General features: G+C 40.9%; 1 protein-coding gene across 1 annotated transcript in view; it reads left to right on the plus strand.

The window, feature by feature from the left end:
• The first annotated feature begins 3495 nt into the window (after positions 1-3495).
• Positions 3496-13868, plus strand: part of PPM1D (protein phosphatase, Mg2+/Mn2+ dependent 1D) — a 42945-nt gene continuing 32572 nt past the window's right edge. Inside the window, exon 1 of the mRNA XM_089676629.1 lies at positions 3496-4142. Within this exon, the coding sequence (XP_089532755.1) occupies positions 3740-4142 (403 nt within the window). The 5' untranslated portion in view covers positions 3496-3739. The remainder of the gene's footprint in view (positions 4143-13868) is intronic.

Raw genomic sequence — 13868 nt, forward strand, 5'->3', positions numbered from 1 at the left:
CGTATAACAGGTACACGTTTCCAAGAGGCTGCATATTAAACTTCCATTACCATCGGTAACCACAGACTTGCACTTCACACTGTATTAACTCTTGCGGAGTTGTCTTCATACCCCAATGTGTTACATGACCCAAACATTAAACTATAGGTGCTGGTTACTTTCATTACACCCCTTTGAGTAACTTCAGACCAGGCGGGAACAAAGTTTCAAAGCTTTACTTGGAAAAGTGCAGAATGAACATCTCAAAGTCCAATATAGGATTATTCATATGTCCCTACTCCTAATTCAGTGCTGCCCTGACATACATTTAGGTCCATATATATTTGGACACTGGCACAATTTTAGTTTTTTTCAGGTATTTACCAAAACATATTCAAGTTATAGTTATATAATGGATATGGGCTGAAAGTGCACACTCTCAGGTTTAATTTGAGGGTATATCCAAATTAGAAGAAGGGTTTAGGAATTCCAGCTCTTAAGAGTAGCCACCCCCCTTTTTTCAAGGGACCAAAAGTAATAGTCTTTGGTCATGTCCATGAGTTCCAGACTGCAGGCAGTCATTGCCAGTAAAGGATTCTCAACAAACTATTAAAAATGAACATTTTATTTATGATTATATTAAATTGTCCAATTATTATTATTATTATTATTAATAATACTGTATAATAATAATAATTGGAAAATTGAATATAATCATAAATAAAATGTTCATTTTTAATAGTTTGTTGAGAATCCTTTACTGGCAATGACTGCCTGCAGTCTGGAACCCATGGACATAACCAAAGACTAGGTTTCCTCCTTTCTGATGATTTGCAAGGCTCTAACTGCAGCTGTTTTCATTTTTTTGTGGGTCTTTCTGCCTTTAGTTTTGCCTTCAGAAAGTGAAATGCATGCTCAATTGGGTTGAGATCAGGTGATTGACTCGGCGATTGCAGAATATTCCACTTCTTCTCCTTCAAAAGTTCCTGGGTTGCGGCGTGTTTTGAATCATTGTCCATCTGTACTGTGAAGCACCGTCCAATTGACTTTGCTGCATTTGGCTGAATCTGGGCTGACAGTATATCTCTAAACACTGCAGAATTCACCTGGCTGCTTATGTCTTCTGTCACATCATCAATAAACACCAATGACCCAGTGCCACTGGAAGCCATGCATGCCCATGCCATCACACTGCCTTCACCATGTTTTACAGATGATGTTGTGTGCATTGGATCATGAGCTGTTCCAAGCCTCCTCCACACTTTTTTCTCCCTCTCATTCTGGTACAGATTAATCTTAGTTTCATCCGTCCAAAGAATGCTTTTCCAGAACTGGTCTGGCTTTTTTAGATGTTTTTTGTTAAAGTCTAATCTGGCTTTTCTATTCTTCAGGCTTATGAATGGTTTGCACCTTGTGGTGAACCCTCTGTATTTGCTCTCGTGAAGTCTTCTCTTAATTGTAGACTTTGACAATGATACACCCACCTCCTGGAGAGTGTCCTTCACTTGTCTGGATGTTGTGAATGAGTTTTTCTTTACTATAGAGGGGATCCTACAATCATCCACCACTGTTGCCTTCCATGGGTGTCCATGCATTTTTATGTTGCTGAGCTCACCAGTGCATTCTTCTATCCTCAGAATGTACCAAACTGTTGATTTGGCCACTCCTAATGTTGCTGCTATCTCTCTGATGGATTTGTTTTTAGTTTTTGAAGCCTTACAATGGCCTGTTTCACTTGCATGGACAGCTCCTTTGAACGCATGATGTAGGTTCACAGCAATAGATTCCAAATGCAAATACCACACTTACAATAAACTCCAGACCTTTTCTCTGCTTAATTGGTGAAGAAATAATGAAGGAGTAGCCCACACCTGGCCATGAAACAGCTTTTGATTCAATTGTCCAATTACTTTTGGTCCCTTGAGAAAGGGGGGATGGCTACTCTTAAGAGCTGTAATTCCTAAACCCTTCCTCCAATTTGGATTTACATACCCTCAAATTAAACCCGAGAGTGTGCACTTTCAGCCCATATCCATTATGTAACTATAGCTTGAATATATTTTGATAAATACCTGAAAAATCTAAAATTGTGCCTGTCCAAATATACTGTATACGGACCTAACTGTACCTGCAAAAGGTAGAGTCCATGTGCTAAAGGTTTATCAGTGGCATTTCCCAGCAGCTGGTGTCTTCATGGTGAACCCTGAGTACAGAGGACTTTCTCTGTTTTGGCAGCAGCAGATGACATTCTGGTCATACTCCTGGGTGTGGCTTTCCGATCTTTTTCTCTTCTCTCTCAGGGGCTCCTCGGCCTGAGGTTTTCTCTTCTGGGCCACTGTCTCTTTTTTATAGCGCAGGATCAGTAGGTAGGACCTAGAGATAACTCGCCAAAAACTAAAGAACCAGGAAAAGCATTAACCCTTGCCCTCCCTTCCAGGACAGCACCTAACTATAGTAAACTCGGTGTAGAGCTATTCATCTTGCGGTCATCACAGAGGACAAGGGGGCACTCTTTACGTCTGGAGGAAAAGAGATTTAATCTCCAGACACGGAAAGGTTTCTTCACAGTAAGAGCTGTGAAAATGTGGAATAGACTCCTCAAGAGTTGGTTCTTACCAGCTCAGTGGATTGCTTTAAAAAAGGCCTGGATTCTTTCTTAGATACACAGAATATAACTGGATACTAACATTTATAGGTAAAGCTGATCCAGGGAATATCCGATTGCCTCTCGGGGGATCAGGAAGGAATTTTTTCCCCCAACAGGAGCAAATTGGTTCATGCTTTGCTGGGTTTTATGCCTTCCTCTGGATCAACTGTGGGTATAGGATAATTATTTTTTTTATGGATAAACTGAATGGACTTTTGTCTTTTTTTCAACCAGACTATGTAACTAGAATATTTTTCAACCTGCCTACACACGTCACCAGAATAAATAATAAAAAAAAATGTGAGTTTGGAATGTCAGAACTCCTGACTAAACAAGACACGAAAAAAGGAGGTAAGCACTGGATATGTGGAGGTTAGGAAAAGGAGACCAAGAACTGGAAAGAAAACAAACGTGAAATCATTTTATTTGACTGTTTGCATGCATTAATAACATCCTGTTGTGTATATCATATGGATTACTCAGATTTAATGAACAATGCATGACAGCACTGTGAACGCTCACCCTATGTGTAACATAAGGAGGACCTGAGGCACGGCACTGCTGACTAAACCAAGCTGAAGTGACCTACTTAGCACCCAGCTGACCCGACCCCTATTTTACACATTGGGAACTGTGGACAATTGTGACTGGAGAGGGTCTTTTTTTATTTTGGAAGAGGGGGAGCCGTCCACACTGCCAATTCATGGCTGTCCTCCACCAACAAAGATGGACGCCTCGCCGCCTTCCCAGAAAGTTCGAGAAGCCCCATCCCGCGCCCTCCCTAACCCACTGGCCGCCTGCTCCCCAGAGCCGGGGGCTTCCCCTCGCGCGTGACGTCAACGCGCATGCTCACGGCGTCGGGGCGGGTAAAGGAGTGTGCGTGCGGCACAGCTGAGTCTTCCATTGGGCTGCGTGATGTCACGTCGGTTGTTGGACAGGTCGGAGCGGTGTTGAAAATAAACAATAAAGAAGCGCGGGCGGCGGAGGAGGGGGAAGCTGCAGGAAAGAGAAGAAGAAGCCCAGACAGGTCTATTTCTAATCCGAGCGCCGAGGGGAAGCCGGCTCCATTGTGTGTTGGACAGGGCAGCTATCGCAGCAACAAAGGAGGGGGCTATGGAGAGTCATTTTATATTGAGGGTGAGCGTCTCCTCAGACCAGGGCGGCAGGAAGTACATGGAGGATGTCACCCAGGTGCTGGTGGAGCCGGAGCCGGGGGAAGGAGAACTTTCCTGGGAGGAAGAGGAGGAAGACGACGACGACCAGGAGGGAGTAGAGGACTCCCCGAGCCGGACTCCAGCCCACAGCCGGAGCGCCCCGGGGAGGAGCGGCCAGTCTGTGGCCTTCTTCTCGGTGTTTGACGGACACGGCGGACGGGAGGCCGCTCACTTCGCCCGGGATCACTTGTGGGGCTTCATTAGGAAGCAGAAGGGCTTCATGTCACGGGACCCGGAGGAAGTGTGTGCCGCCATCCGTAAGGGCTTTGTGGCTTGTCACCATGCGATGTGGAAGAAGCTCCGTGAGTATTACACTGTGTGTATGGGGAAGGGGGGCTCTTTAACCCTTTTACTGCATTTTCTTTGCACTGAAAAAAAATCATTTTAGGCCTGAAGATTACACAAAACCCCCAAAACATGATATATTTTCTGAAAGCAGACACCCCAGAGAATTAAATAGTGGTAGTTCCAATTTTTTACGTGTCGCGATTATTACTGCAAAGGTCTAGGAAATGTAAAATTTCAGTAAAAACACACACGTAAGTGAATTTTAGGGCAGGCAAAAACTACAAATTGCCCAGTTTTTGGTAAAATAGAAAAGATAAGGTTGCTCTGAGTAAATAGGTACCCTGCATATCAAACCTTAAATTTGTGTGTGCCAATGAAATTGTGACAGACTTTCAGTATTTTCTATAGGCGATTCTTTAACACCTTCCCACCTGGCCTATAGCAGATTGACAGCCAGGCAGGACATTCGCTGTTGTGACTGGGCCTCATGTGACGTCCTGTCAAAACAAGTCGCTCACGGGGCCACACAGAGTTGCGATCTGTCACAGACTGTTCACAGGACACTGCTGATGACATATCACTACACCGGCTTGTTGTCATGTCATGTGACCGCTGTGACCAATCACAGCAGATCACATGTCAATTGTATACAATGGATGGCTTCCTGTCATGCCATCCATCATATACAATTATGTTGTTAGCTGGTCAAGGCAGTCATGATACAGACAGGGCCAATCACAGCCTGTCTGTATCATCATCAGCTTTGCCTAATCACAAAAGACTGAATGAATCAGTTTCATTCAGTAACAATGATTGCAAATATCAGTGAAATACATTGGTATTAGAAATCATAATGTGTTTTAAAAAAAAATCACTTGCCCAGTATAGTTCAATGTTACTATGGTAACATTGTATTGATTTGGTTACAGTGTGCTGAAAAATAAAAAGTAAAAAATAGAGAATTTAATAAAAAATAGAAACATTTTGAATAAAAAATAAACATTTTATTATTATTTTCACCAAATGTAGCAGAATACATTTTGACTTAAATTTATAAAGAAATGTTATTTGCAAAATTTTTATAACCGAAACAAAGAAAAGTAAGTTTTTTTTTTTTGTTTTGTTTTTTTTCCCCAAAAGTTTCAGGTTTTTTTTATATAGCAAAAAATAAAAAACTGAGCGGTGATTAAATACCACCAAAAGAAAGCTTATTTGTGTGAAAAAAATAAAAATGTCATATGGGTACAGTGTTGCATGACCGCACAATTGTCATTCAAAGTGCGACAGCGCTGAAAGTTGAAAATTGGCCTGGGCAGGAAGAGGGTATAAGTGGCCGGTATTGAATTGGTTAAAAGCCCCTGCAGGTCGTCAGTTTGGCGTTATGGAGGAGCAGTTGTGCTAGAATTATTGCACTGACTCCGGTGTGTGTGTGTGTGGCGATATGTATCACAATCATCATTTTCATGTGAAGGCGCCCAGATGTGCGTGTTTACGTTCTTATATATGTAGGGGGCGCCCCAAATGTTATGTGCTATGTGATGACTTTTAGGTGACAGGTTCTCTATCAACACATGCAGGGTCTAAAATTCCCTGTGTGCCTCCTCTGGTCTCCACTCCACATTGCCTCTTGGCTGTACTAGCTGAGACAGTGACAGTGGTGACCTGGAAGTGATGTCACACACATCGCCTTCCACGTAACAGAAATCCACCTGACAGTAGTCTGCCTGTCAGTTTTATACACAATCCCGGTGGCTGCAGCCACTGAATTGTGTATAAACCCCTTTCCCCGTACAACGTACTGACCTAACAGTGAAAAGCTCATTCACACCACATGTTATTTTCTGCATTCCAGACGTATGAAAAGTAGGTTACAAGGTTTTCAATGATACAGTTCACACCAGTTCTTGCAGTTCTAGTGCATTCTCTTTTCAGGAAAAAAATGTAGAACATGCTGCATTTTTCCTGCACAGAACTGTACTGGTATGTGGTGAAATGCACCTACATACATCAAAAACACACCAGACCCTAGTACAGTGAAAAAAATAATGGGAAGGAAAAAAGCACTTAGAACGCATATGGAATCTCCTCAAGGAGAAACTGATTTGGATGACTTTTTTTGATGTGAACTAGCCCTCCAGACTCATTCGCACAGGTATCTAAATTCTTAGACTCCACGCTTTGTGATTTGGAATCGCTGCAATTCTGCCCTCAATTCCAAATTGCATTGCAGTTGCTACACAATGCAGTATGCGCGTTTGGGTGCCATTATCCTTGGCATTTGATGTGATTGTCACAAAACAATTGTGGCAACCAAGCTTTTAAAAATCTCACCGAAAAACAAACGTGCATAAGGTAGCCCATTCAAGTGAATGGCCTGGCCCTATGTGACACACACAATTGTGTGAGAATTGCTCTTTGAAAATTTTGTAGCAGGAGCGCTTGTTTCCACTACACAATATGTGAACTGGGCACTGGGCTTCATTCTGACAGCTGTTAAATGAATATTCAAGTGCAGATACCTTGTTTTCAATTGAACTATTCACACAGGTGTATAAACCTGAACTGCATTCAAATCTGTAACACAGAATCCAAAAATCTGCATCTAAGAACATGAACTTAAGTGTGAATGTGCATTTATAAGGGTGTACATTAGAGTAACCCCTTTTTTGTTGAGAAACATTCCCCTTTGGGAGGTCTATGTACATTGCAAGGATTTTAACAAACTTTGTTGCAGATTCCTACTTTTTGTTCTGAAGAAATAGCGATTTGTTCATCTTTCTGCTGAGTTAATCTTTTTATCAGAGGGGTTTTATTATTCTCAATCAGCTGCTGCACCTGCAGGTCTCTAATGAGGAACGTGGCAGGGTCTGCATTCCTTTTAGATGTGATTTTTCCCTTTGAGAATCTCTCACTAAAATGACATTTTTGTTGCAGGGGATGCTCAAAATCTGTCTTGTATCTTAGTGCAGACTTCTGGGAAAATCAGTAAGCCAATCACACAAGCAGGAATTTACATTTCCGGGGGGCGTTCTGTACACCATCTGTGTACAGAACACCTCCAGGCTTCCACATAGCACGGCATTTTATAGAAAACTATAGTGCTGCAGATTGAAATAAAAAAGGTAATTTTTAATGACCTTCTATTACATTATGACATGTTGCAATTGAATAACATACATTTTTTTTTTCTCTCACGCAAGTGGGGTTACCCTTTAAATCTAAACAAAGGGGGGAAAAGAAATGATCGTTATGTACACATTTAAACTTTGACGTGATTGTGTCCATGCCGTTGCTGCGTTTGCATTCACGCCTATGGACTGCCTGCACACAGTTCTGAGGATGATGCATTCACATCTGCCAGCAGTTCTGCATTGAGGATTGTGCTAATTGAGAGCCGTCCTCCTTTGCTAAGCAGCTTTTTGCTGTGCGCATCCACCTCAGAGCTGTGCGCAAGCAGCCCATAGACAATGCCACACATTGACATGCGGGTACACAGATCTGAATACGCAGTATCTGATTTATGGATCCGTGTACCCACTCCTGACCATGTTTCAGATTTTGACATGGGACTATGTCCATGCAGCTGCTTTGGGTGCCTCTTCTTCCATAGGCTGCCTGCAGCTCTGAAGTGTATGCACATGCAGCCGAAAGCAGCTAAGCATGGAGGATGAATCTCAGCGCTCATCAAAATGAGCCCTTAGCCATTCTAAGAATTGTACGCATTGAAACATGTGTAAATGTTTTTTTTTTTTTTTTTCTTTTATATGGTGGACCTGTTCGGACCCCTCACTCACCCCTATAGTCCAGCGGGTGTAAAACTCCTTGTGCGTTTACACCTGCCTACATCCAATCCATTCTGCTATAAAAAAACAAAACAAAAGTTTTGAGGGCAGCCAGGTGTAAACAACAGAGTCCATTTACACCCAACTGCCCTTAGAGCAGAGCGGGCTCAGTCTGTGTCTGGTCTGCATAACGTGAGCAGACACGGAGCTGTCATCTGCTCGATCTGCTGCCATTTGATACAGCATTAAATAAAAAGTCTAGGTATGATCTGTACCTGTGTGTATTACAAATTTTCAGTCACGTCATAGTGTGAAATGGCAGTCATGTATATCATTTTCTGAAGATGTTTCCTGTGTACGCAAGAGGTATTGTACCAAGAGGAGAGCTGCAGTCAGTATATGGGAATCCATGTTGAGGAGTTGACATAACCCAATTCCAGAATGCAAATCTCATCCCATTCAACGTGTGGTTGAGGCATACGATTTTGATTGTGAATTGAGGCTCAGTCAATATTGGATAGATAGTGCTGCGCTTCTGGGAAAAGCAGACGCCATGATTGGGGGAAAAATACAAAAGGATGTTATGGATGCTGTTACCCACCTGTATCTTTTTTTTTTTTTTGGAGGTTGTGCTTTTAACCAGTGGTTCTTGCACATAAGATTTACCCAATCAGCTGTCTCGCCAGTGGATCACATAATAATTAGAAGCTTCACAGCCTCTATATGGAGTGTATTGGCTGAAAACTTAAATTGAACTTTTTTTAGTTGCATCGATCTAATGCAAGTTGATTGGATGTGTGCTATCACTGTGAATCTGATTGCATTGTGGTACAGCTAGTGAATATTTTCAAGAAGCTTACTAAAAGGTTTATTCACATGGCGCTGCAGTCTAGAGCTTTTTCTCCTCATATTTTTACATCAGGGAGAAATAGAGAGCGGGTTGAGGTCCTTCTTCAGGTGCCATATCACTGCATGTGTGGCATAGTCACTTCCTATTGGCTGTCCATGGATGGGGTTCTCTCAGGATCTAGAAGAGGAGTGATATCACAACAAGAGAACAATAGAAGAGCAGCTGGAAAGGAACCATCTGCAGCACTGGGTTGGCAGCCCTTGCACCCAAAAACGGCCCCAGTGAGGTACCTGGATAGTGAACTTGAGTGATTAAAATGTCAGCTAGCCATGCATGGCTTGCAATTCATTCCATGGGTGGACCTGTCAGCACCACTTGGCTCGTCAGTAGTAGATTTTTCAATCCACTTTTGTCAAAGGAGCTGAGGGAACATTCTTGACCAAACAGTGACTGAATCCAGTCAGATGCACTCATTGTTTAGATATTCTGACAGCTGCAGGTGCTTGCTGTCAGAATACAATAGCCTGGTACAAGCTTTACTGCATCAGCTAAAAACGGACAATAAAATCTTGCAGGTTGGGGGGGGGGGGGTGAGTTCATATTTTATCCACAATGGGGCTTTAAAATCCTCACTAGTAATAAATCACCTTACTAATATACTCTGAAGTAGTTGCTTTACCTACATCAGTACAGTTCAGTAGTTTATCTTGACAGCTGGTAAATTTGGAAATCCGCACACTGTTTTATTAAAGGAAGTCTGTAGGGTCCCGTAAATGAAAATTATTGGTGGTGTTAAAATTACTGTTTTAAGAGCAGTTATTTTGTGCGTGAGAAGAACCCTGGATTTTATTCCTGTTCTAAATCAAGGTTAATCCCTGCTTCATGTTATTTACACCAAAGCCTCTGCTGACTCCTTGATTTGTAATATTGATAAATGTGGGGGGCTTGACTGTATATGCCAAGGCATTGTAAGCAGCTTGGGCTGGAGATGCAGAGTTAATTAGGCAAAAAGAGAACAGGTACTAGTTACCAGAAAGTGTTTATACACTGACCGGTTAGGCCCACAATAGACAATTAGAGCTGTCATAGTCTGACATCTGTTGGCCCATGATATGATGATTGGCCACTCACAATGGCATACACACTGCACTCCTCATCTTTTCCAGAATTTTTCAGAGCATGCTGGAAGATAACGCTTTGACTAATGCTCCAGATTTTTGGTCTTTCAGAATGAGCTGATAGTTCTAACCCTTTCACTGACATTAGCATGTAAACAAGCTCCTAGCTGCTGTATTTTCAGAGTAAGCTGTTGGCTTTCTTGCTGAAGTGATTATACAGTGTGCAAGAACCCTGATGTCTCCTTAAAGGGAACCTGTCACCTGCCCTTTCTATTAACCACTTCCTGTGCATAGGACGTACTCCTACGTCCTTGGATGATATCTTGGTCGTCGCTGCAGCTGTAGCAACAATCAAGGCATCATTTATTAGATCTGGCGATGCCCTTTTGATAGTAAAAGTATTTTGGGTGGCTTTAGAGCCGCTGGATTACTTTTACAGGCAGAGGAAGGGGTTCTCATTTTACCAAAATATTAGGTATTATATTGTTTGGGTGTTCTGAGTAATTTTTTATCAAAAAATGCATATTTTTACACATATGAGAGATATGTCAGAATTTTCCCGGACTGGAACTGGTTAAGGTGTTTGTTTATGAAACGGAGATCAGCAGCAATTCTCAGGATCGCTGCTGATCTTGGTTCATTAGTGGTTTATGAAAAAGATGATCAGCAGAGAACATGTTCTCCGTTGATCTTCTCAGCACCCAGAGAATCTGTCGTTGATGGAAACAGCCAGTTTATGAAGGTGCAATGTCAGCCCTTCACTTGGCAATCTGTGTGAAAATTCTCCTTTCCAGATTCTCCAGCCCACAGGTGGAGAATCCGGGAGAGAAGGGAGAATCGCTGGAGTACTGAGGAGGAAGGTTTTTAGACAGCTTTGTGTTTCACTGATCTCTTGTTACTGTAATTTCGCAAGATTACAGCAACAGTAGGCATTTTTCAGAGTTCAAAGTAGGGATGCACTGATATACTGCCTGCTAAAATGTATGGGATGAAAATGGGGTCATCGGCACTTTGCCAATAGGGAAAAAAGGAGCTGATCATGGAAAACATGTTTTTTTTTCCCCCCTCATTTAGGGTGCGTTTTTAATAGGTTATGTGACTCAAAACCGCATCAAAGCGCAACACGTGTGTTTTTGATGGGTTTTCAATGCATTTCAGGCCTGTTTCCACACCAATGCAATTTGGGGTTTTTTTTTTTTTTCTTTGTTTTTTTTTTTCCCATTTTTGCAGTGTGTTTTCTGCATTTTTTTTTTTTTACCTTTTTTTATGCAGTTTGCTGTTTTGTGTTTTTTTATTTTTTTTTGAATTTTTTTTTTTTTTTTGGCCAACTTGTTGCTGAGCAAATTAAAAATGCTAAACGCATGAAAAACACAGCACGTGCGTTTTTAATGCGTTTTCAATGCATTTCAGGCCTGACCCTTTCCATATATATATATATATATATATATATATATATATATATATATATATATATATATATATATATATATATATATATATATAATTTTTTTTTTTTCTTGCCAAATATGCACCAAAAATGCAGTGAGCAGGATTTTTCCTTTTTTTTTTTTTTTTATTTTTAACACCACAAGGAAAGTGCAGCAGACCAGTGTGAATACATACATTTAAAGGGATGCATTTTTCTTGGACTTTTTTTTTTTGTGCGCTTTATAAATGGCTGTGTGAAAGCAGCCTATTGGCTGGCAAAGTGCTGAAAATAAATTCATATTTATTTAAATTACTGATATTTAATTAAAAAGTCGACTATAATACAATTTTATTTTTTTTACATTTTATTTATTTTAAATGGTCTGTTTCATTTTTTGGCCAAATGCAAGAATTTTCATTTCAGTGCACCACTAGTTCAAAGTGTTTGTAGATTGCTTCGTTTCTCATTAGAAGAAGCCATGTACGCTGCTTCATAAACAGGCACTCCGAAAGCTGTCAATAGTGGTACTTGACAGCTGCTCGATAAATGTGCATCTATATAGGAGCCTTGTGATAAGACTAAAGTTAAGTTTAAAAAAAAAAAAAAGGAAAAGGCAACAATTTTAAAATTATCAAAATAATAAAAAAAACTCCAGGTTGTGGGTGGTTTTTTTTTTTTTTTTTTTTTTTTTTTAATATAAGATGAGTCTGCTTAAATTAACAGTTGCACCACATTAGAGCAACAATTCCAGAGCCATCATTCATGTGTCTGGTATCTATCTACTTGATGCAGTATCATACTTTATATTTTACCACAACATTGGGTACTGTGTGTGCACTAATTTGGGGTGGATAAACAGTGACTATCTTCTGACAAAGATTTGTAGCTGCTTTCAGAAAATATCTGTTGTGTCTGGGTAATCCGTAATATTCAGGTCTCAAAAGTTGCATTTTAATGTGTTTTTTAAAAATGAAACCATGTCTCTGACAGTGAAAAGGTTAAAGAATGGTATGAAAATGATGTATATTAATATGCTAAAGAATGGAAAGGAAGTTAAGTCTGCTGTTTTTAGCAGTATTCCACAAATGTGCCAGTTTTGCCTTCATTCTTTCTTTAGTTTTGTTCAGAATAAATAGTTTGTAAACTTGTGGATAAACAAGCTTTTCCAATGTGCATAACAAGGCAAACCTGAAAATCCTTTGGGTAATTGGTTTGTGCAAGACGTCTGCCACTCAAATAATAGCAGATTGAAACCAACTGCCTTAGCTTTTTCTATATTGAAGCTTACTGTACTTCGGTCTTTCAGTGCTTTAGCACTCGGCTGACAGGATTCTTGCCAGGACATGTCTGTCTGAGCAGTTTCACAACCATTTACTGAGCCCTTATTGGTCACATGTGTCTTGCATTTGTATAGCACAGGTGTAATTTCCACTGTCTTTCTGATGTCACCACCAGATATAGTGAAGTGCAATGCAATCTAAAACCGCCACCTATAAAAGCCTCCTGAACATTTTTCATTGCCTAAGGCTGTGCTTTTCTGATGGGGGGTGGGCAAAGTCTAAAACTACCCAGAGGTGTCAGAGCTTTGCCAATCAGAAAAGCACATCATAGGGACCTTTCCTACTGGCTCTCTACTATGGTGGGCAGCCTCACTGGCACAATAGAAATGTGCAAGAGGTAGGAGGGGGTGGGCAAGCTTCAGCACAATCAGAAAGTGGCAGTGCTGTATCTGTCAGAATGGCCTGATATGTGTCATGAAGATTTAAAAATGTAACCCAGTAGAAAAGGATTTAATTGCCATATTGGCAGTAAAATAATTGCTAAATTGCTGCCATTTAGGCTTCGTACAAATGGCAAATGTCTTGCTGTTCATTTTTTTGTCTGTTTTGGGCACAGATCGCAACAAATAATGTGCGCCTCATTAGGTCCCTTTCACACAGGTGTTATTTCAGTCAAAACAAAACTGATTCTGTTTATATCAGTTTGCACATCCATTTTCAGTTCAGTTTACCTCAGATTGTAGTTCAGTTTATTTGCTTACCGACCCACCACAGTTGATATACTGTGGCAGCGCGGCAGCTACTGGCACTACAATATACTGGTATGTTGCAGCCTTTTTCGGGCACATGGATGTGCTCCACCTGCCTACTCCCCTGTGATTTGACACAGCGGGAGTTTTTCAACAGATCAAATCACAGCTGAGTCTTGTGTTGACAAACGCAGGGCTCTATACAGAGGGTATGATCACTTTGCTTCTTTTCCCTTTTAAGCAGGGAAAATAAACAAGTTGATCTGTAGTAAAAAAGTGGCACATAGTATATACATTAACACTTGTTGGGTACACAACCCCTTAGATGTTAACCCCTTCCCAGCCAGTGTACACTCACCAGCCACTTTATTAGGTACACCTATTCAATTGCTTGGTAACACAAATTGCTAATCAATCACATGGCAGCAACTCAATGAATGTAGGTATCTAGAAGTGGTGAAGACATCTTGCTGAAGTTCAAACCGAGCATCAGAATGGGGAAGAACGGATTTAATTGACTTTGAACATGGCA

Source organism: Staurois parvus, unplaced genomic scaffold (assembly GCF_062004578.1).
Source record: "Staurois parvus isolate SC_StPar_1 unplaced genomic scaffold, SC_StPar_1.0 ptg000172l, whole genome shotgun sequence".
Taxonomy (NCBI): domain Eukaryota; kingdom Metazoa; phylum Chordata; class Amphibia; order Anura; family Ranidae; genus Staurois; species Staurois parvus.